The 22,825-nt window shown below is 46.2% G+C and overlaps 1 protein-coding gene across 1 annotated transcript in view; it reads right to left on the reverse strand.

Annotated features, from left to right (window-relative positions):
* The window catches only part of LOC119970453 (colorectal mutant cancer protein-like), a 306,036-nt gene that overhangs the window by 17,762 nt on the left and 265,449 nt on the right, over nucleotides 1-22,825 (reverse strand). Inside the window, 1 exon segment of the mRNA XM_038805079.1 lies at nucleotides 12,784-12,881. Within this exon segment, the coding sequence (XP_038661007.1) occupies nucleotides 12,784-12,881 (98 nt within the window).

Here is a 22,825-nt window from a genome sequence, read left to right on the forward strand (position 1 = left end):
AAAAAAAGCTGGTGTGGGTCTGTGTATTTTAGGTTTGTTTTGGAGGAGGAAGAAGCTGAAGTCACAGCAAGATGCATTGTTCTCTCTCTGCGATGTAAAGACTGTATCCAGATCATTTGAGGATTTCAAAGTAATACCTGTTTCTGTAGAAAAATTTAAACCTGCTGGCTTTCTGTAAATAGGGTCTTTTGCTCTTATGGATGTTGTTAGGAAAGTTATGACGGGTTACTTATAGAATATTGTATCTGTGGGAATCTGTGGTTTTGCTAGTTGTTAAGATGTTTACTGTGGGTTTATAAAGTGTTAACTGGATTCATAAATAAACATGGTTTTGTTTTAAAAGTGCTTTAGATCTCTGTTGCATCACATCTATAGAATAGCCCTTGTGCTCCCCATAACCACAATCTTAAAAGTCGTGCGTCAGGTGAATTCCATGATAAACTTTGGTGTTCTCTAAACCCTGACGCGTAACAGTAGGGAAACTCCACCTCCTCTTGCGCAAGGTTAAGCCTCATGCAGTTTAAAGTGGTGCACCAGAATCCAAATGAACAGGTTATTCCCAGAGGTGGAGAATAAATGTGAATGGTGACAGGGAGGCACGGCCAACCACGTCTACATGTTCTGGGCCTGCCCCAGGCTTGTTGGATTCCGGACAGCCTTCTTCGGGGTGATATCCAAGGTTGCAGGGGGTAGGGTGGAGCCGTGCGAGAGAGTGGCAGTCTTCAAGGTGTCGGACCAGCTAGAACTCCATATGGGGAAGGGGGCCGATGCGTTTGTTTGTGCTCCCTTAATCTGGGAATCCTGCTCAGCTGCCAATGAGCAGCTCACCCTCAGCTGCTGACTGGCTGGCAGACCTTTTGGAATTTCTCCACCCGGAGAAGATTAAATACACCATCCGAGGGTCGGACAAGGGCTTCCATAAAGCGTCGGGACTATTCGTCAGCCTGTTCCAAGAGCTGTTTGAAGCCAATAGTGATTCGGAAGAAAGGGGGAGGGAGAACCTATGAGGGCAGACAAAATTGCAGAGCAGAGGGACAAGGGGGAGGCAAGGAAGGAACCCAGGGAAATAACAGGAAGGGGCATAGCTGAGCGGTGGGGGAATGGTTGGTAAGAGAGAGTGAGCAGAGAGCCCCCCCCCAGTGAAGCCAAAGGGGTAACAGCAAAAATCACAAAATGAAGGAAACAATGCAACTCCCATGGCGAAAATTGGGCCAGGATGGAGCCCAACTATCAACAGGGGAGATGGGTAGCAAGTAAAGGGGGAGGGCTGATATAAGGGGCACATGTAAAATTGTACATAATAATGAATGTCTTATTCTTTAAATATTATGGGCGCGATTCTCCGCTGCCCACGCCGGTTGGGAGAATAGCGGGAGGGCCTCCCGACATTTTTCACGCCCTCCTGCTATTCTCCCCCCCCCCCCTACCCACGTCACGAATCGCCGCTCGCCATTTTTTACAGCGAGCGGCGATTTTCCGCGGCTGATGGGCCGAGCGGCCGGGCCTTTACGCCCGTTTTCTCACGGCAGCAAACACACCTGCTCGCTGCCGTCGTAAAAACGTGTGCTGGATGCCCATTTGGGGCATCCAGAGGCCCGTTTGGGGCGGGAGAGCCACCGTTGTGCTCGGGAGGGGACAGGCCCGCGATTGGTGCCCACCGATCGTCGGGCCTGCGTCCAAAAGGGACGCACTATTTCCCCTCCGCCGCCCGACAAGATCAAGCCGCCACATCTTGTCGGGCGGCGATGGAGTAATGCGGAACCGCGCATGCGCGGGTTCAGTCAATGGCGTGATGACGTCACCCGCGCATGCGCGGGTTGGAGCTGGCCGCGTGTCATCTTGGCGCGCGGCCTTAATGACGGTCGTGAAGGCCGCGACGCCATGATTCCCGGGGTCCCGCTCCTAGCCCCGATGTGGGGGTAGAATCGGGTCCCGGGAACAGGCGTGAAGGCTGCCGTGAAACACGGCCAGTTTCACGGCAGCCTTTACGACTCTCCGCATTTGCGGAGAATCTCGCCCTATGTTTTTTATATGTCTAATTGTTAAATTGTTAAAACTGGAAATGCCAAAAAAAAATTTGATTTGAGTCACAACAAATATTGGAAAGACCAAAGCTATTGTCTTTGGGCTGCTAATAAATGAAAGTCAGCAAAATTTGTTCTAGGCAAATGGTACCTGACTAACAACTGAATTAATTGAAGTAATGACGATGGTTGTATAGTTGATGCAAAGGGTATTTGATACGGTAGTACATTTTAAGACTCGTTAACAAAATGGAAACCTGTGACATTAAAGCAGTAAATGAACTGATACCAAATTTGCAATGCAACGGAAATCAGAGTCATGGTGAACAGCTGTTTTTCAGGTGGGAGAGACGTGCTTTCAGGTCAGTGTTGAGACCATTGCTATTTTCGATAAATATTGGATTTGTGTATACAGAGCATATGGGGGGGGGGGGGGGGCACAGCAGCACCGGGGTTAGCACAGTTGCTTCACAGCTCCAGGGTCCCAGGCTCGATTCCCGGCTGGTGTCGCTGTCTGCGCAGGGTTTGCACTTTCTTCCCGTGTCTGCCTGGGTTTCCTCCGGTGCTCCGGTTTTTTCCCCAGTCTAAACATGTGCAGTTTAGGCAGATTGGCCATGATAAATTGCCCTCAGTATCCAAAATGTTTAGGTGGGGTTACTGGGTTACAGGGATAGATGGAGGTGTGGGCTTAGGTAGCGCGCTCTTTCTGTAGGGCCGGTGCAGACTCGATCAGCCGAATGACCTCCTTCTGCACTGCAAATTCTACGATATTTTCCAAATTAGTAGATGACATGAAACACGGCAATGTGGTTGACAGTGACGAGGTTAGTAACAAACCTACAAGACTTAGACACAGTGGTGAAATGGTATAAAATCTAGCACAGAGATCTATGAAGTGATTCATTTTGGTACGATGAATGAGGAGGGCCAATATCAACAAAATGGTATAATTTTCATGGCGATGCAACAGGGAGACCTGGAGGTGTACATACACAAGTTTTTGAAAGATAAGTTGAGAAAGCTGTTGAAAGACATATGGCATCCTTGGCTTTATAAATAGGAGCAGAGTACAAAAACAAGGAATTTATGCTAAATCTTTGGAAGAATTGAGTAGGCCGCAGCTAGAGTATTGTGACCAATTTTGGGCACCACAATTTCAGAAAGCATTTTAGAGAGGGCACAAAACAGATTAATGGTATCAGGGATGAAAGACTTCAGTTATGTGGACAGTTGAGGCATTGGATTTTTCCCTCCAGAGCATAGAAAATTAAAGGCAAATTTGGTGGAGGTAGTCGAAATCTTGAAGAGTTTTGGTGAAGTAAAGAAGAAACTGTTTCCAGCAACAGAATTATTAACAATCAAAGGAAACAGATTTAAGGTAATTAGCAGAAGTACTCGAGTTGAAATGAGGAAACTTACTTTTACCTAGAAAGTTATGACTCAAATTCAACAATACTTTTCAAAATCAAATAGGATAAATGCTTAAAAAGAAAAAAGGTTTCAGGGCTATTGAAAAAGGGCTGAGGAGTGGGAATTATTGGATAGCTCAACTTCAAGAAGGCAACAATGGATCCAGACCAAATAAATTGGAGTCAAAGGTTGGTAGGAGAATAGTTGATGAACAACGTGCTTTTAAAAAAAATATTAGTTCACAGGATGTGGGCACGCTGGCTAGGCCAGCCGCCCACTTCTAATTGTCCCTGAGAAGTTGGTGGAGAATCGGGTTTTTGAACTGTTGCTGTCCCTGTGATAAAGGCACACCCACAGTGATAGAGATAGAGATAGAGAAATACAGCACAGAACAGGCCCTTCGGCCCACGATGTTCCGCCGAACTTTTGTCCTAGGTTAATAATAGAATTTTGGACAATTTTTCATGGCCAATCTACCCAACCTGCACATCTTTGGACTGTGGGAGGAAACCGGAGTACCCGGAGGAAACCCACGCAGTCACGGGGAGGATGTGCAGACTCCACACAGACAGCGACCCAAGTCGAAATCGAACTTGGGACCCTGGAGCTGTGAAGCAATTGTGCTAGCCACAATGCTACCGTGCTGCCCTTAAGAAGTTAACCTACACTCCATTATTCTACCCTAATCCATGTACCTATCCAATAGCCGCTTGAAGGTCCCAAACTTTTCCGACTCAACTACTTCCACAGGCAGTGCATTCCATGCCCCCAACTACTCTCTGGGTAAAGAACCTACCTCTGACATCCCCTCTATATCTTCCACCATTTATCTTAAATTTATGTCCCCTTGTAATGGTGTGTTCCACCCGGGGAAAAAGTCTCTGACTGTCTACTCTATCTATTCCCCTAATCATCTTATAAACCTCTATCAAGTCGCCCCTCATCCTTCTCCGTTCTATTGAGAAAAGGCCTAGCACCCTCAACCTTTCCTCGTATGACCTACTCTCCATTCCAGGCAACATCCTGGTAAATCTCCTTTGCACCTTTTCCAAAGCTTCCACATCCTTCCTAAAATGAGGCGACCAGAACTGCACACAGTACTCCAAATGTGGCCTGACCAAGGTTTTGTACAGCTGCATCATCACCTCACGGCTCTTAAATTCAATCCCTCTGCTAATGAACGCTAGCACACCATAGGCCTTCTTCACAGCTCTATCCACTTGAGTGGCAACTTTCAAAGATCTATGAACATAGACCCCAAGATCTCTCTGCTCCTCCACATTGCCAAGAACCCTACCATTAACCCTGTATTCCACATTCATATTTGTCCTTCCAAAATGGACAACCTCACACTTGTCAGGGTTAAACTCCATCTGCCACTTCTCAGCCCAGCTCTGCATTCTATCTATGTCTCTTTGAAGCCGACAACAGCCCTCCTCACTATCCACAACTCCACCAATCTTCGTATCATCTGCAAATTTACTGACCCACCCTTCAACTCCCTCATCCAAGTCGTTAATGAAAATCACAAACAGCAGAGGACCCAGAACTGATCCCTGCGGTACGCCACTGATAACTGGGCTCCAGGCTGAATATTTGCCATCCACCAGCACTCTCTGTCTTCTATCAGTTAGCCAGTTTGTTATCCAACTGGCCAAATTTCCCACTATCCCATGCCTCCTTACTTTCTGCATAAGCCTACCATGGGGAACCTTATCAAATGCCTTACTAAAATCCATGTAAGTAAACTACATCCACTGCTTTACCTTTATCCACATGCTTGGTCACCTCCTCAAAGAAGTCAATAAGACTTGTAAGGCAAGACCTACCCCTCACAAATCCGTGCTGACTATCCCTAATCAAGCAATGCCTTTCCAGATGCTCAGAAATCCTATCCCTCAGTACCCTTTCCATTACTTTGCCTACCACCGAAGTAAGACTAACTGGCCTGTAATTCCCAGGGTTATCCCTATTCCCTTTTTTGAACAGGGGCACGACTCAGGGGCAGTGCTCTTAGGAAGGTCTAGGATTTTGATAAAGCAACAGTGATATAGTTGCAAGTCAGGATGGTGTATGATGTGGAAAGGAACTTGCGGGTATTGGTGTCCCTATGCGTCTACTACCCTTGTACTTCGAAGATAAGAGGTTGTAGGTTTGGAAGGTGTCAAAGAAGCCTTCGTGTGTTGTTGCAGTACATGATGCAACAGGGAGACCTGGATGTGTACATACACAAGTAAATATTTACAGTGGTGGATGAGGTACCAATAAAGCGATTGCTTTGATCTGGATGGTGTCGAGCTTCTGAAGTATTTACAGAACTATTCCCGTCTAGGTAAGTGCACAGGATTCCATCACAGGCCTGACGTGTAGATGGTCGACAAGCTTTGGGGTGTCAGGATGAAAGTTACACGCAGTAGAATTCATGGCCTCTGACGTGCTCTTGCTGCTCTGCATGGCTGGTCTAATTCAGTTTCTGGACAATAGTACCCCCCCCTCCCCCCCAACTTCCAGGATGTTGATTTGGGGAAGGGGGGAGGATTCAACGGTTGTAATGCCATTGAATGTCAAAGAGAGATGTTTAGATTCTCTCAGATAGATGACTTAGATAGTCATTGCCTGCCACTTGTGTGGCACGAATGTTACTCGCCACTTATTAGCTCAAGCCTGAATGCAGTTAGGTCTTGCTACATATGAACATCGAATGCTTCAGTATCTGAGTTATTGCAAATACTGTTGATCATTGTACAATCATCAGTAAACATTCATACATCTGAGCTTATGATGAAGAAAGGCCACTGATGAAGCAGCTGAAGATGGTTTGAATCAGAACACTATTCTGAGGATCTCCTGCAATGATGTCCTGGAATTGAGATGATTGATCTCCAACAACCACAACCATCTTCCTTCGTCCTAGGTATGACTCCAACCAGTGGAGTCTTCCACTTGATTCTTAGTGACTTCAGTTTTGCTAGGCCTCCTTTATGCCACACTTGATCAACTGCTGCCTTGAAGTCAAGGGCAGACATTTTCAACTCTGGAGTTCAGTTATTTTCTCAATGTTTGGACCAAGGCTGTCTTAACGTCAGGTGCTGAGTGGCCTTGGTAAAACACAAACTGAGTGCAGTGAGCAGGTAATTGTTCAACAAGTGCCACTTGACAGTGCTGTTGAGGAGCTCTTCCATCACTTTGCTAATGATAGAGAGTAGACTGATGAGGCAGTAATATGCCAGGTTTGCTTTGTCCAGCTTTTTGTGGGGCAGGACATACCTAGGCAATTTTCCACATTGTTGGTTCGTGTCAATTTTGTAGTTGTACTTAGCCAAAAAAATTCAAACAAGTTGAACATGATATGGTCTTCAACTAATCCGTGCTGGATTTCATTATCCAGCATTTGCTGAACTGGCTATTAAGTTTGTCCCGAATTATCGTTTTTAGAAGCTTCTCCACCACCTGGAGTTAATCTGACTGGCCTGTAGTTGCTGGGCTTGTCTTTGCACCCTCTTTTGAAGAAGGGTACCACCCAAGTCTAAGGAAGATTGGAAAATTAGGGCTAATGCCTTTGCAAATTTCCACTCTCACTTCCCTCAGTATCCTAGGATGCATCACATCTGTTTCTCGTGCTGTATCAACCTTTGAGTACAGATAACCTATCCAATACGTCCTCTGCAATTTTAAGACCTTCAAGTGTCTTGATAACCTCCTCTCTTTCCATGAGCTATGCAGAATCTTCTTTCTCAGTAAAGACAGATGCAAAGTATTCATTTAATATCTGAGCTATGTGTAAATCTCCAATGGGCCCCATTGCTCCCTTTAGAACACAGAACATTACAGCGCAGTACAGGCCCTTCAGCCCTCGATGTTATGCCGACCTGTGAAACCAATCTAAAACCCATCCACAGTATTCCATTATCATCCATATATTTATCCAATGACTATTTAAATGCCCTTAATATTCGCTAGTCCACTACTGTTGCAGGCAGGGCATTCCACGCCCTTACTACTCTCTGAGCAAAAGAACCTACCTCTGACATCTGTCCTATATCTATCTCCTCTTAATTTAAAGCTATGTCCCCTCGTGCTAGCCATCATCATCCGAGGAAAAAGGCTCTCACTGTCCACCCTATCTAATCCTCTGATCATCTTGTATGCCTCTATTAAGTCACCTCTTAATCTTCTTCTGTCTATAACAAAAACAGCCTCAAGTCCCTCAGCCTTTCCTCATAAGATCTTCCCTCCATACCAGGCAACATCCTGGTAAATCTCTTCGGCACCCTTTCCAATACTTCCACATCCTTCCTATAATGCGGCGAACAGACTGCACGCAATACTCCAAATGCGGCCACATAGAGTTTTGTACAGCTGCAACATGACCTCATTTATTACCGTATAACCATTTATATGCCAATGGAAGATTTTTGGATCCACGGTTATGTTATCTGCTGGTCTCTTCAGAATATCTCTTGGCTTATCTTATTTGCATTTTCAATTCCCCTCTGAATGTTCAATGGTTCTCGATTGTATTATTTACTTGACATTGATTTTCATCTGCCAGCCTCGATCAATTTCTGCTCCTCCAAAATCGTGCTGTATGAATCACATCCCACATTGAATCCTGCTGCTCCCTGGCCCTTCCTACGTGACTTACATTAACTCCTCATGCCCCAATATCTCAAATATGATATCTTCATTTAGTTTATTTTTATTTGATTTCAATCCCTTAACTATATTGGTAATCTCATAGACTTTACAGTGTGGAAGGAGGCCATTTGGCCCATCGAGTCGACACCGACCCTTGAAAAAACATCCTGTGCCCGTAACCCACCTAACCTTTTTGGACACAAAAGGGTAATTTAGTGGCCAATCCACCAAACCTACACATCTTTGGACAGTGGGAGGAAACCGGAGCACCCGGACAAAACCCACGTAAACACGGGGAGAAAGTGGAAACTCCACACAGACAGTCACCCGAGGCCTGGAGCTGTGACTCAGCAGTGCTAACCACTGTGCCGCACGTGTACTAACCAGGCCGGAGTCTGCTTAGCTTCCGAGATCAGATGAGATCGGGCGTTTTCAGACTAATATGGCCGTAGGCCGTCGCCTCCATACTTCACCCCTTTCCTATGTACCAAACAGTCCTTGGCACAATTTATATATTTGAGGATTGAAATATCACGGTCATTTCTATTAGTATTTTCCGGAATCAAATTCCTTTCTATAACTACTTCCAGCAATAATTTCAAACATAGCATTTCTCAGAGACAGTGGGCGCGATTCTCTGGCCTCAATGCAAACAGCCCGTTCCCGTAGGCAAAATTGGTATCCTGCTGTAGCGTAGCGAGAATCTAATTCTTACCACTGAAGCCCTATTTCCATACAATTAATCAGAGCGACCCCATATCCTACGGCCTCATGTGATTCAAGTGGTCAGGCTGGCGCCGATTAGTACTCCTGGTGGAAGGGCTTCTGTGGAGAACCAAGGAGGTGAAGGCAAAGAGCCCGCGGATGCTGGGCGTACCGCTGGGCATGCTGGGGACCCTCGGCCAGGGGTGGGGGGGCAGCCTCCGTAGGGGTGACCGCTATGCGAAGGTGGAGGCAACCGAGCGTGGCACCTTCATGCCAACCCCTGGATCATGTGCACCCGTTCCTGGGGCAACCCTTGTCCTTGCGCGTCTGCCCCACCGACCACCCATAACCCCTACCGATTGCCGAGGCCTCTGGCCGTGTGGCTGAAGGCTATGGCTAATAGGGGATTCGCAATTGTGGTTAACTGAGCACCACACAATCCAAGTGGATTCTCGTCGGTGGACGGGCCATGTAGCATGTGGGAATTATTGCCTAGCATCCCAATCAGACCGCGATGCATCACCACCGTGCCTGGGCACTGCAGGAAGCAACACCCACACACAGCAGCCAACATCCTAACACCCAGGGGATGGGACACAGCTCCAGGAATATGTCTACAGCCGGACGTGTGCGAGTGCAACAGGGACGGGACCTGCACCCGGTCGAGATTACTTTATCTGCGAGTGTCTAGGGTGCATAGTCTGGGGACCGTTGATGGGGGGCACGCCGAAACCGGGAATGCGTGGGGGAAGGGGAGAGGGGAATCAATGGGAGTATGTGGGTCCCAGTGTGGGAGCCAGTCATACACCCTCTCCCAATTCCTTACAGATATTGAACACTACGGACGGTATTTTGGATCCCGTAGAATAGGCCCTCGTGGTGCTACTGATAGGCCAGGCAGGCAGACGCCGGCAGCAGCAGCGTCTGCAGATGCTCGAGGCAGCAGCCCATGTGCGGACCCCACTCCACCAGCTGACGACTTGGCGACCCATCAGGACAGGGAGGGACCCAGAGAGGGAGGACTCAATGGCCCATGGTGTCCAGGCGTCGCTGGTCGTTTAAACAGATGACGGACAGCGTGTGCGGCAGGATGCTCCACCTTAACAATGAGACAGTACAGCATCTATGTCATGTCCTTGCGGATGTGGCACCACATGGAGGAGGAGGACACCTGCTCCCGGTGGCCGTCAAGGTCACTGCAGTCCTAAACTTTTACACTTCGGGATCATCCCAGGGCCTGAGTGGGGACCTGTGTGGCATCTCGCAGGCCACAGCCCACAGGTGCATCCGGCAGTTCACGGATGCCATTTCCCCATGCGGAAAACGATACTAACTTTAACACGGATAAAGCCCAAAAAGGTGTCCGGGCAGCAGGAATGTCCGAGTGTCCGCCACTGCCGGGATGCCTCAGGTCCAGGGGAACAGGACATCATTTCTGGCCTCCACTTTAAGGAGCCTCCACAGGTCTGCATCCCCGAATCTTGGGAGCAGGTCATCTTGGTGCCATGCCTGCTGTTTAAATGCTGCTCGATCTTCTTAGCGGGTGGGCTGGCAAGCGTGGCCCAGGCGAATTGGCTGGCGAGCCTTCAATTGTGGCGAGAAGCCCATGGGGCCTCCTTAAGTGGACAAATTAATGTTGAATAGTATTTCTGGCCTCGTCGTGCTGAGCATTGGAAAGTTTGCGGCAATTCCCCCTCTCTACCACACTGAGAAACCTTTCTGGAAAATTTCAAAATTTCCTATGGAATGAAATGCCCTTCGAATCAAACAGTTCTATTACTTCAAACAATCTTTATTGTTTGCAACTGAACAGTATCTACCCCTTTTCTTGCCTGCCCATACAATATTTTCTTCCCCATGCACTTTAGAGATAGTTTTAAACAAAAATAAACAATGCATACTCTCAGATCAAAAGCAAGTCAATTTCTCTGATAAGATTGGATGTGGCTCAACCAAATCTAACTCATGAACACTCACTGAATTCAATTACTTTAGCATTCAAAACAATCATGCAAATCCAGCTTACATTTGGAACATTAAACCACATTAAATATTAAATATTCATGTAATTAGCTGGATTCGCATCATATCGCTGATTTATTAACCATTCTCTAAAACAATACCTAAAAACTGACCTATAAGAAATGAACAGAAATTAAAATATTGCATACTGCTTATTTAATTAAAGAAGTTTAAAATTTGCTGGCTCTGCACATAGACCTTGAAAAATGATACAAGCATTACTGCAATCTGGCATTACTGACACCTGACTGGCATCAGACTATTTTAAATGAGTTAAAAACTGCTTTAAGAATTTAAAACTAGTCATCAACAGCAAAGGAAAATTTATTGAGAAAGACAGCAACATGTGCAGACTGAAATCATAATCTAGTTCTGTTAAGAAAATTAATAATGCATTATTGAACCATTAAGTTAAATTCAAATCCATATTGTGATGAATGCATATATGAATATATACATATTGGATTATATGTATCGGGTGCTATTGGGTGCAGTAATGTTTCTTAAAATCCTGGTTTAAAAGACAGGCAAGCACTGTGGTTACAGACAGTACAATTAAGATGTTGCAGAAGTGAGATCATCGTTATTTTTGCTTAAAAGGAGAGATTAATGGGTTTCAGTTATGATTTCTGGGGAGTAGATAATTAGAAACATGGTGTGTAAAACTTAAGTAATCAGATTTGAGTAGGATAAAGATGATGTAGTAATGAGAGGGGCTAGGTCTATGGCAGAGAGTTTTAGTGTCAGTTCTGCCAGAAGCTGTGAACTGAGCAGCAGCATTTGCCAAATGTTGTGAGGTTAAGCAATAGTCGAACCAATCAAAAAGATATCTCTCTTCAAGCAGTCTTTCCAAGACATCTCTATACAGCAAGTATCTCTGTCCGCTAATTCGCTAATTTAATTTATAAGTGGCTTTTGACCTGTGATGGGCTTTGTTTAATTGAAGGTAAAGAAGATAAGATACAAGTTAGTAGTAAACAAGGTTTCATTTTATTGTTCAGAGTTGCTTAACTGTTAAGTGTAAACTATTTCTTTCACGGTTTTAAGATAGTTTAAAACTGTGGTAATAATAAAACTTGTTTTAATTCATCATATTGCAATGTGCATGTGGAATCATTCCTGGGGCGAAGTATTCTGTTCCTCACAATTTTACAAATGAAAGGAAATTGTTGGGGTTTCATCTGGTTTCCTAATATAAATTGGGGAGTGGTCCAGGATCGTAATAATGTCTAATACTGGACCATTTTCTGCCAGTATTCTCTGAGCAATCACGTTATTGGCCAAGTCTTTCTAATTAACCTAATTTGCATTTGTAATATGGCATAATTAGCAAAATAAATTATATTACTACGCTTAGCAAATATACCTTTCAAGGCATGGGGTGAAAGCATACATTCTATTGCCCAATATTAAGAACAGCAACAATTTGTACCCTAAAACAGAGGTAACACACCAAATAAATCCAAATGCACTGCAGTCAAATTGAGCTAAGGGAACACAAGTTTAGACATCGACACATTATGGCAGTTTGGCTGCACAAACTGATGCTTCCTATTTTTGTTAAATTATTTAAATGGAGTTCTCATGCAGTTTCAAGCAAGTAGGAAAGAATTCCAGGAGGAGTTTGTTGGAGAACATTACCTCACTTGGAGGAGCAAAATTGCTGCAGTGATTTCTCCTCCGTAGATGAAAAAATTTAATGGAAATAACAATAAAATTGAAAATATTATTTCGAATCAATATTTTGCTTTGATCTGTTTCTAACAATTCAACTTGTTTGATAAAATGCATTTTTAACAGTTAAACATGACCAATTTTCTGGTGTATTGTGTGGAAACATTTGCGTGCGCACCTGAAATGTTTCCTGAGAATAATGGTGACAAAGTATTTCATCAGCAACAGGATGATCTTATGACAAGGAACAACAGTTTACATGACTTAATTTTTCTGAAATCAGGATTCATCTCATGAAAACGCCACTCACCGTCTCAATGCATTGGTTAGCTCAACTGCAATTTCACTGTCATTGTACGTTTTGAGTTCAGTTAGTGCGACAGGATGTGCTACTCCATCACTGCATTCCTGATGGAAAGAAAGGAAGCGAGAACATAAATGAGAAATAATAACTCTTTGGAGTGAAATCATGACATCAATGACATCTTCAATTAAGGTTGTTTTGAATGAACCAATAAGGTTAGAACTTACCTTTATTTCAGGTTTTATTCAGTTTAATTTCAGTTTTAAAATTCAGATATCCGGCATCTGCATCTATTTTAAGGTTTACAACTGTTCTACAGAAAATCTTATGGAACAATGATGTTCAGCATCATTGTTCAGCATACTGCATCACCAGCTGCTTAAAAAATTAAATGTTTCACTTGCGATCAAATCATTTTTTGCTGCACCATATTCTGAATTGAGACATTTTTTCTTAATTAATTCATGTGATGTGCATGTCACTTGCGAGGCTTGCAATTATTACCCATCTCTAATTGCCCTTGGGTGGGTGTGAGTTGTCTTCTTGGACTGCTGCAGTTTATATGATGTAGGAGTAAGCTCAGTGCTGTTATGAAGGGAACTCCAGGATTTCGACCCGTAAATAGTGAAAGAATGGCGATATAGTTCCAAGTCAGGGTGGCATTTGACTTTGATGAAAACCTGCAGGTCGTGGTGTTCCCCTGCATTTGTTGCCCTATTCCTTCTAGTTGGTAGAGATTTGAAGGTGTTGTCGACGTTTTGGGGAGTTGCTGCCATAATGACAAACATACCCTAAATTCTTCAGACAATGCACCATTTTTAATGAAGAATTATACTTTTAACTGAAATAGTCACACATGAATCAACTCAAATGAAATGCACTGTTTTAAAGCTGACTTGATGCTGACAGTGGGTCCCTGAAATAGAAGAGTTTTGTTTCCCAGGATTAATATACATTATCTTAATGTACATAGAAATATAAAAAGAAATAAGCTACCATATTGTATGTTTGTCAAACCACAGATCACTTCAAGAATTGCCTTCCCTTTGGAAGCAAGGAACATATAGGTTTATATGGAAATCTCAGACTTCTAGCAAAATCATTGGTTCTTCTTCAGAGGTATTTTATAATCTAATCTGGCACTGTTTGACCTTGGTGCTCCTCTTCTAAATTATCAGCAACTTTTATTCATATTTTGCCATTAATACAAAATACACCCATGGGATACCTCATACTGACATAATCAGACATAATCAGCCAAAGGAGGAGACGGTAAGAGAGATAAAAGAAAGCTTGATTAAGATGGATTCTAAGGAGAGTGATTAATTGAGAAGCAAGATGAAGAAAGGGAGGTTGGAACACAGAATATGACAACATTTTTGTACCTGCATGTGACATTTTAATGATCGGTTATCTGGGCCCGTAAGCTTTTCAGACTTCTCCTGTTTCTAGCTTTTGGCCATATACAAAGTACTCTGTTCTATCCTCATCAGGTCCAGAGTGGATAACCTTACATTTGCCTGGACTGAAATCCATGGACCACAGTTTTACCTACTCAAGTAATCTATCAATATCTCCTTGCAGTATTACATTTCATTTGTATTGCTTACAATACCACTGATCTTTGTGTCATTGGCAAATTTAAGTATGTAGCTTTCTATCCCATCATCTTAGTCATTAATAATATGATGAATCGTTGAAGCTCTAACACATGGAACTTATGGGTCACCCTAGTCACATTCTGCCAACAAGTGAAGAGGGCACTCAGAGTGCATGATTACAATTATGTGTCTCTTAGCTTCAGATTTTTACAGGCTGGTCAATGCTCTGTAGCTACAAAGCTGAAGAAAAATCTTTTTATTGAGAGCTTCCATCTCACTGAGGAAGCTTCAGGCTAATCCATATCCAGCAATCTGCTCTGAAACTTCAGCTCACATTTCAACAGTTGTGGCAAATTGCAACACAGCAAGTGAGACAATCCACAATATTTTAAAACAAATAACTTCTAAATAAAACAGCATTCTTAAAAATTTGTCTTTCTCCCCTTTAAGAAATTCTAAGTCCGGATCTTCGCCAAAAACAAATTATTTCCTCCCAAGGCCACACTTAATCAGTGCACCATGTTTTGTTGAAATTTGTCCAGTTAGCCTGACATTAGTAGTGAGGAAGATGCTAGAGTCTATTATAAAACACGTGATAACAGACCATTTGGAATGCATGAATGGGATTGGACAAAGCTAGTATGGGTTTATGAAAGACAAATCATGCTCAACAAATCTACCAGGGTTTTTGGGTATGTAACTAGTAGAATAGATAAGGGAAAACCAGTGAATGTACTACATTTGAAGTATTTCAGAAGGCTTTTGGATAAGGTCCCTGATGAGAGGATAGTGGGCAAAATTAAAGCTCATGAGATAGGGGATAATGTATTGGCATGGATCGAGAATTAGTTGACAGGCAGGAAACAGAGAGTAGGAATGCTTTTCCAAGTGGTAGGCAGTGACTAATGGGGTACCGCAGGGATCAGTGTTTGACCCCAGACAAAACTGTGCGGAATTGTGGGTCGTGAGGCAGGTGCAAGGTAATTTAGGTAAGCTGAATGAGTGGGCAAATACATAGCAGACACAATACAACTTGCCCACTTGTGAAGTTATACACTTCAGTGTGAAAAACAGAAAGGAAAAATATTAAAGGGTGATGTAGTGGGAAGTGAGTATGTACAAAGGGATCTGGGTCTACTTGTACACCAGATACATGGAGGATGTTTTCCTGGTTGGGAAATCTAGAACCAGGGGACACAGTCTCAAGATACAGGGTAGAGCGAGGGATAGGTTGACGTATTTGAGGATTCAGATAGCGAAGGCGGCGAATGTGGACAAGGTGCGGTGGTGGTGGGAAGGAGAAGGGGTAGAATAGGTTAGGATGGTGGAGGAATCTTGTAAGGGGTCTAGTTTGAGGGCTATGGTGACGGTAACGTTGCCAATGGCTCGGAGGAGATATTCAGGTGGTGCAGTCCACGGTGAAGATATGAAATCAGTTGAGGAGGCATTTTAGGGTGGGACGGATGTCAGTGCTAACGTCGCTGTGCGAGAATCATGGGTTTGAGCCGGGGTGATGGATAGTGTATACAGGAGGTGGAGGGAAGTGGGGCTGGTCAAGGTGAGGGATTTGTATTTGGAGGTAGGGTCGGCCAGTCTGGAGGTACTAAGGGAGAGGGTAGAGCTCCCAAGGAGGAGTGAGTTCAGGTATCTATAGGTTAGGGAAATGGCGCAAAACGTCTGAAGAGAGTTCCCTAGGTTGCCAGGATACACCCTGCTGGAGTGACTGCAGCTATAGAAAGGGAGGGAAGAATTGGGGATATGTACAAGCGACTGGGGGACCAGGAAGGCGAGCGAGTGGTGAAGATCGAGGAGAAATCGGAAGCGGAGTTGGGAGGGGAGATCAATTGGGGAGTATGGAGTGAGGCACTGCATAGGGTAAATGGGACCTCCTCTTCTGCAAGGATGAGGCTGATAACAGTTTAAGCTGGTGCACAGGGTGCTTATGGCTTGGGCGAGAATTTTGGGGTTGCGAAAAATTGAGAAGATTCTGGGTGGGCGGTCTTGTCTTGGATGGTGGAGGACGAGGTGGACCCAGACTCTTTTGTGGTGATACTTGGGGTTTCAGAGAAGCCAGAGCTCGTGGAGAGGAGGAAGACTGATCTCTTGGTCTTTGCCTCTCTGATTGCACAGCAGTGAATTTTGCTGGAGTGGTGGCCGGCATCGCCACCGGGGATAGCGGCTTGATTGGGTGACCTGTACGATTTCCTGCGATTAGAGAAGATAAAGTACGAGTTATGGGGCTGTTCAGGGGTTTTGAGGAAAGGTGGGGGATGTTTGTGACCGTGTTTGAGGGGCTGTTCGTTGCGGGGGAGGAGGGGGTGAAAAAGGGGAAAAATCTGTACAGACTGTATAGTTGATTGTTGGGACATATGTTTCCCAGGGTGTTTATTCGCTGTGACTGGTTTTGATATATGTTTGTAATTTTTTTAAAAAAATGATACAGGGTAGACCATTTAGGACTGAGATGAGGAAAGATGTCTTCACTCAAAGGGTCGTGAATCTGTGGAATTCTCTACCTCAGAAGGCTATGAAAGCCAAATCAATGAATGTATTCAAGAAACAGGTACATAATTTTTTAAGATTCTAATAGCATCAAGATGTATGGAGAGAAAGCAGGAAGATGGCATTGAGATAAAGGATCAGCCATGATCATACTGAGCAGGTTCGAAGGGCTGAATGGCCTACTCCTGCTCCTAGTTTCTATGTCCATTTGTTTTTGAGGTATATTGTTTACAGGCAAAAAGGGTGAAAACATTACTTCCTCCTACCTGCATATTACGTTAACATAGGCAGAAGTGGAAGTGGATAGTAGGTAGTAAAGAACAAAAGGACGTTATTCGGCTCATTGAGTCTGCATCAGCTCATTCAAAGAAATAGCCAATTAGTCCCATTCCACTACTGTTTTCTCATACCCTTGCACTTTTTTTCCAAGTAGTTATTCAATTCCCTTTTGAAAACTTTTGTTGAATTTGTTAAGTAATGAATTGTAAATCCAAACCACCGGTTTTGCAGAAAAACTTTCTTAGGTCGACTCTGACGCTTTTGCCAATCACCTGTCCCCTCTCTTTATTGATCATTTTAAAACAATGATGACTTTAACATCTCCATCAAATTTATAACACAACTTCTCCAGTCTGTTCACACAGGTGTAATTTCTAATTCCTGGAACCATTCTAGGAACCTTTTCTGTGCACTCTCTAAAGCCTTCATGTCCTTCCTAAAATGTAATACCTAGAATTGGGCACAATATTCCAGCTGGGACTAAACAAGTGTTATATAGGTTCAGCACAATTCCTTGCTTTTGTACTCGATGCCTTTATTTACAAACACATTATCTTATATGCTTTACTTTTTTTTTTAAAATTTAGAGTACCCAATTCATTTTTTCCAATTAAGGGACAATTTAGCAGGCCAATCCAACTGCTCTGTACATCTTTTGGGTTGTGGGGCAAAACCCACGCAAACACGGAATGTGTAAACTCCACACGGACAGTGACCCAGAGCCGGGATCGAACCTGGGACCTCGGCACTGTAAGACAGCAGTGTTAACCACTGCGCCACCGTGCTGCCCAATCCTATGCTTTCCTAACCTATACTACCACCTTTTGAGGCTGTTGCACAAACAGCCGTAAACACTTTTATTTTTGCATCCCCGTTCTCAACCCCATTAAAATGCCAAAATTTTCTGTCTCCCTTCATTCTTCCTACAAAATACGATAGGTGTTGCCGGGTGGAGCGGGTGGGGAACGGCGAAGCAGTGGAGGACAGGGAAGGCCTGGGGAGGGGGGGGGGGGGGGGCGCAGTGGGAGGAGAGCCGCCAAGGTGGGGAAGGAGCATGGAGGGACGGGGAACGGGTGTGGGGGACGGAGAGCGGGCGCAGGGGAACGGGGAATGGGCACGGGGGGGGGGACAGGGAACGAGCCGCGGGGACGGGCTACAAGCGTGTTGGGACGGGCAGTGGCTGTTTTCCTGGTGAGCAGGCATACGCTTCCATGTGCTGTCGGCATCAAGATGATGGCTGCCATTGCGAATGATATTCTGGACGATGATCCCAGCTCCCTGGTGCTCACTTTGATGAACTGTGAAATATCCACGGGAGAATGGTAGAAGTGGAGAAGAGAATCCTGTTATTTGATAAACCAATTTCCCTGATTAGGGTTTGCCTTTGGTCCTTGGAAATCCTGCTGCATGGTATGTCCTCTATCTTGACTGACTCGGAAGAGGGAGCCAGACGATGAGTGTTTGTGAGCCTGGTCCCTTGTGAGGAATTCCTGACCAATTCTGAGAGTTGGCTGTCAGGCTTTCGTAACCTTGATTTGAAGGCTGGGATGTGGTATCCAGTCATTGAGGCCTGGGGTTGGTCAGCGATCAGACCACTGGACATCGGTTGTCCTGTCCTCGATGCTCGTCGTGAGGGGTTGGAGGCGACTGGTCGCGCAGAGTGATCCCCTCAGCCGTGGCCGAGGTTCCTTGCTGCCTGGGCATTGGGGCGAAGGCATGGCGGAGGTGAAGGCGCTTCATTCAATGGTGCTATGGAGGGATCCTGAATGCTGCTCGCTGATCCCAGCATGGCTTTGGCATTTCCAAGAAACATGGATTGTTCTATCATCCTGCAGTTCATCAATAATTCTGGACATTATTTCCGCACAATTATGCTGTTGATTTCACGTTATTGACTTTTTTTCCTGACAAGACCGTGAGATATATGAGCAAAGGCAAAGGTCGCCTGTTATCCTGTTTTGGCGAAAACCATACAGATTTGGTAATGTGACATGTGGTTTGTGCATATTCTTGCCTTTTTCGTTTTTTATTACATGTAACCCTTGCATTTGTTTTTTTTAAAAATCATTTTTATTGAGAAATGTTGATTTTATACAACATTGACGCACCTTAGTAAAATACCGAAAATAACAATAATATTAACAATCATATACATTCGCCCCATCCCCATGAACAACCCAGCATTTTAACAACAACGCATATTAACACACCATAAAGTTACAGAATAAACACTACAATAATGCAACCCCCCCCCCCCCCCCGGGTTGCTGCTGCTATTGACCCAGTTACCTATCTCTGAACCAGGAAGTCCAAAAAAGGCTGTCATCGTTTATAGAACCCTTGTATTGATCCTCTCAGGGCAAATTTGACCTTTTCCAATTTTATAAATCCCGCCATGTCACTGATCCAGGTCTCCACACTTGGGGGCCTTGCATCCTTCCATTGTAACAGAATCCTTCGACGGGCTACTAGGGACGCAAAGGCCAGGACACCGGCCTCTTTCGCCTCCTGCACTCCCGGCTCTACCGCAACTCCAAAAATCGCGAGTCCCCACCCTGGTTTGACCCTGGATCCAACCACCCTCGACACCGTCCCCGCCACCCCCTTCCAGAATTCTTCCAGTGCTGGGCATGCCCAGAACATATGGGCGTGGTTCGCAGGACTCCCCGAACATCTGGTGCACCTGTCCTCACCCCCAAAGAACCTACTCATCCTAGTCCCGGACATGTGGGCCCGGTGCAGCACCTTAAATTGGATGAGACTAAGCCTCGCACATGAGGAGGAAGAGTTGACTCTGTCCAAGGCATCCGCCCAAGTCCCGTCCTCTATCTGCTCCCCGAGTTCCTCCTCCCATTTAGCCTTCAGCTCCTCCACTGACGACTCCTCCACCTCCTGCATTACCTTATAGATGTCAGACACCTTCCCCTCTCCTACCCACACCCCCGAAAGCACTCTGTCCATCGCCCCCTGCGAGGGCAGCAAAGGGAATCCCTCTACCTGTCGCCTAGCAAACGCCTTTACCTGCAGGTATCTGAACATGTTCCCCTGGGGAAGGCCAAATTTATCTTCCAGTTCCCCCAGGCCCGCAAACCTCCCGCCAATAAACAGGTCCCTCAATTTGCTGATGCCCGCCCTTTGCCACCCCCTGAATCCCCCATCCGTGTTCCCCGGGATGAACCGATGGTTGCCACCCAGTGGAGCCTCCATCGAGGCCCCTGTTTCCCCCCAATGCCATCTCCATTGTTCCCAGATTCTTAGGGTCGCCGCCACCACCGGGCTCGTGGTAAACCTCTTAGGGGAGAGCGGCAACGGTGCTGTTACCATGGCACCCAGGCTCGTACCTCTACATGACGCCATCTCCATTCTTTTCCACGCCGCCCCTCCCCCCTCCATCACCCATTTACGCACCATTGACACATTGGCTGCCCAATAGTACCCCAGAAGGTTGGGCAGTGCCAGCCCACCTCCATCCCTTCCTCGCTCCAGGAACACCCTCCTCACTCTCGGAGTCCCATGTGCCCACACAAAACTCAGAGTACTGCTAGTCACTCTCCTAAAGAAGACCCTGGGGATGAATATGGGCAGGCACTGAAAAAGGAACAAGAACCTCGGAAGCACTGTCATTTTGACGGACTGCACCCTCCCCGCCAACGACAATGGCAGCATGTCCCACCTCCTGAACTCCTCCTCCATCTGATCTACCAGCCTGGTAAAGTTATGCTTGTGGAGAGTCCCCCAGTCCCTGGCCACTTGCACCCCCAGGTACCTAAAGCTCTCCCCTGCCCGCCTAAGCGGGAGCCTACCAATTCCTTCCTCCTGGTCTCCAGGGTGCACCACAAACACCTCGCTCTTGCCTAAGTTTAATTTATAACCTGAGAAGGTCCCAAACTCGGCTAGTAACTCCATCACTCCTGGCATCCCTCCCACCGGGTCCGCCACATACAGTAACAGGTCGTCGGCATACAACGACACCCTATGTTCCTCTCCACCTCGCACCAAGCCTCTCCACCTCTCTGAATCTCTCAATGCCATTGCCAGCGGCTCGATTGCCAGTGCAAACAACAAGGGGGACAAGGGGCAACCCTGCCTGGTCCCTCGGTAAAGCCGGAAGTACTCCGACCTCCTCCTATTCGTAGCCACGTACGCCATCGGGGCCTCATATAACAGCCTTACCCATCTAATGAACCCTTCACCAAATCCAAACCTCCCCAACACCTCCCATAGGTACCCCCACTCCACTCTATCGAAGGCCTTCTCCGCATCCAGTGCCACCACTATCTCTGCCTCCCCCTCAATCGCCGGCATCATAATGACATTCAGCAATCTCCGCACATTCGTGTTCAGCTGCCTTCCCTTCACAAAACCTGTCTGGTCCTCGTGCACAACCCCTGGCACACAGTCCTCTATCCTGGTGGCCAGGATTTTTGCCAGCACCTTAGCGTCCACGTTGAGGAGAAGTAGGGGCCTGTATGAACCACACTGCTGGGGGTCCTTGTCCTTCTTTAAAATTAACGAGATCAGCGCCCGTGACATCGTCGGGGGCAAAGTCCCCCCCTCCCACGCTTCATTTGAGTGTTCGCACCAGCAAGGGGCCCACTAGATCCACAAACTTTTTATAAAATTCCACCGGGAACCCATCCGGCCCCGGTGCCTTCCCTGACTGCATCTGCCCGATCCCCTTAACTAGCTCCTCCAGCTCAATCGGCGCACCCAACCCCTCCACCTTCTCCTCCTGCACCTTCGGGAAAGAAAGCCCGTCAAGGAACCTCTCCATTCCCCTCCTCTCCCCCGTTGGCTCCGACCGGTACAGTTCCCCGTAAAAATCCTTGAAGACCTCATTCACCTCTACCCCCTTCCGCACCACATTCCCACTCTTGTCTCTCACTCCAGCAATCTCCTTAGCCGCATCCCGCTTACGCAGCTGATGAGCCAGCATCCTACTCGCCTTTTCACCATGTTCGTACACTGCCCCTTGTGCCTTCCTCCACTGTGCCTCCGCCTTTCTAGTGGTCAGCAAATCAAATTTAGCCTGCAGGCTGCGCCTCTCCCCCAACAGTCCCTCCTCTGGTGCCTCTGCATACCTCCTGTCCACCTCCAGCATCTTTCCCACCAGTCTATCCCTCTCACTCCTCTCCCTGTGTGCCCGGATGGATATCAGCTCCCCACGAATTACTGCCTTCAGGGCTTCCCAGACCATCCCCACCTGAACCTCCCCCATATCATTCACCTCAAGGTACGCCTCAATACTTGCCCGGACCCTCCTACACACCTCCTCCTCCGCCAACAACCCCACATCCAACCGCCACAACGGACGTTGGTCTCGCACCTCTCCCATCTCCAACTCTATCCAATGCGGAGCGTGGTCGGAGATTGCAATGGTCGAATACTCGGCCTCCTCCACTCTCGGAATCAGTCCCCTACTCACCACAAAGAAATCTATCCGAGAGTAGACCCTATGTACTTGGGAGAAGAAAGAGTACTCGCGTGCCCTCGGCCTTACAAACCTCCATGGATCCACCCCACCCATCTGGTCCATAAACCCTCTCAGTACCTTGGCTGCCGCCGGCCTCCTACCCGTCCTACAGCTGGACCGATCCAGTGAAGGATCCAACACCGTATTAAAGTCCCCCCCTATGATCAGACCTCCCGCCTCCAGATCCGGGATC

This window comes from Scyliorhinus canicula, chromosome 8, assembly GCF_902713615.1.
Source record: "Scyliorhinus canicula chromosome 8, sScyCan1.1, whole genome shotgun sequence".
NCBI classification, from domain to species: Eukaryota; Metazoa; Chordata; class Chondrichthyes; order Carcharhiniformes; family Scyliorhinidae; genus Scyliorhinus; species Scyliorhinus canicula.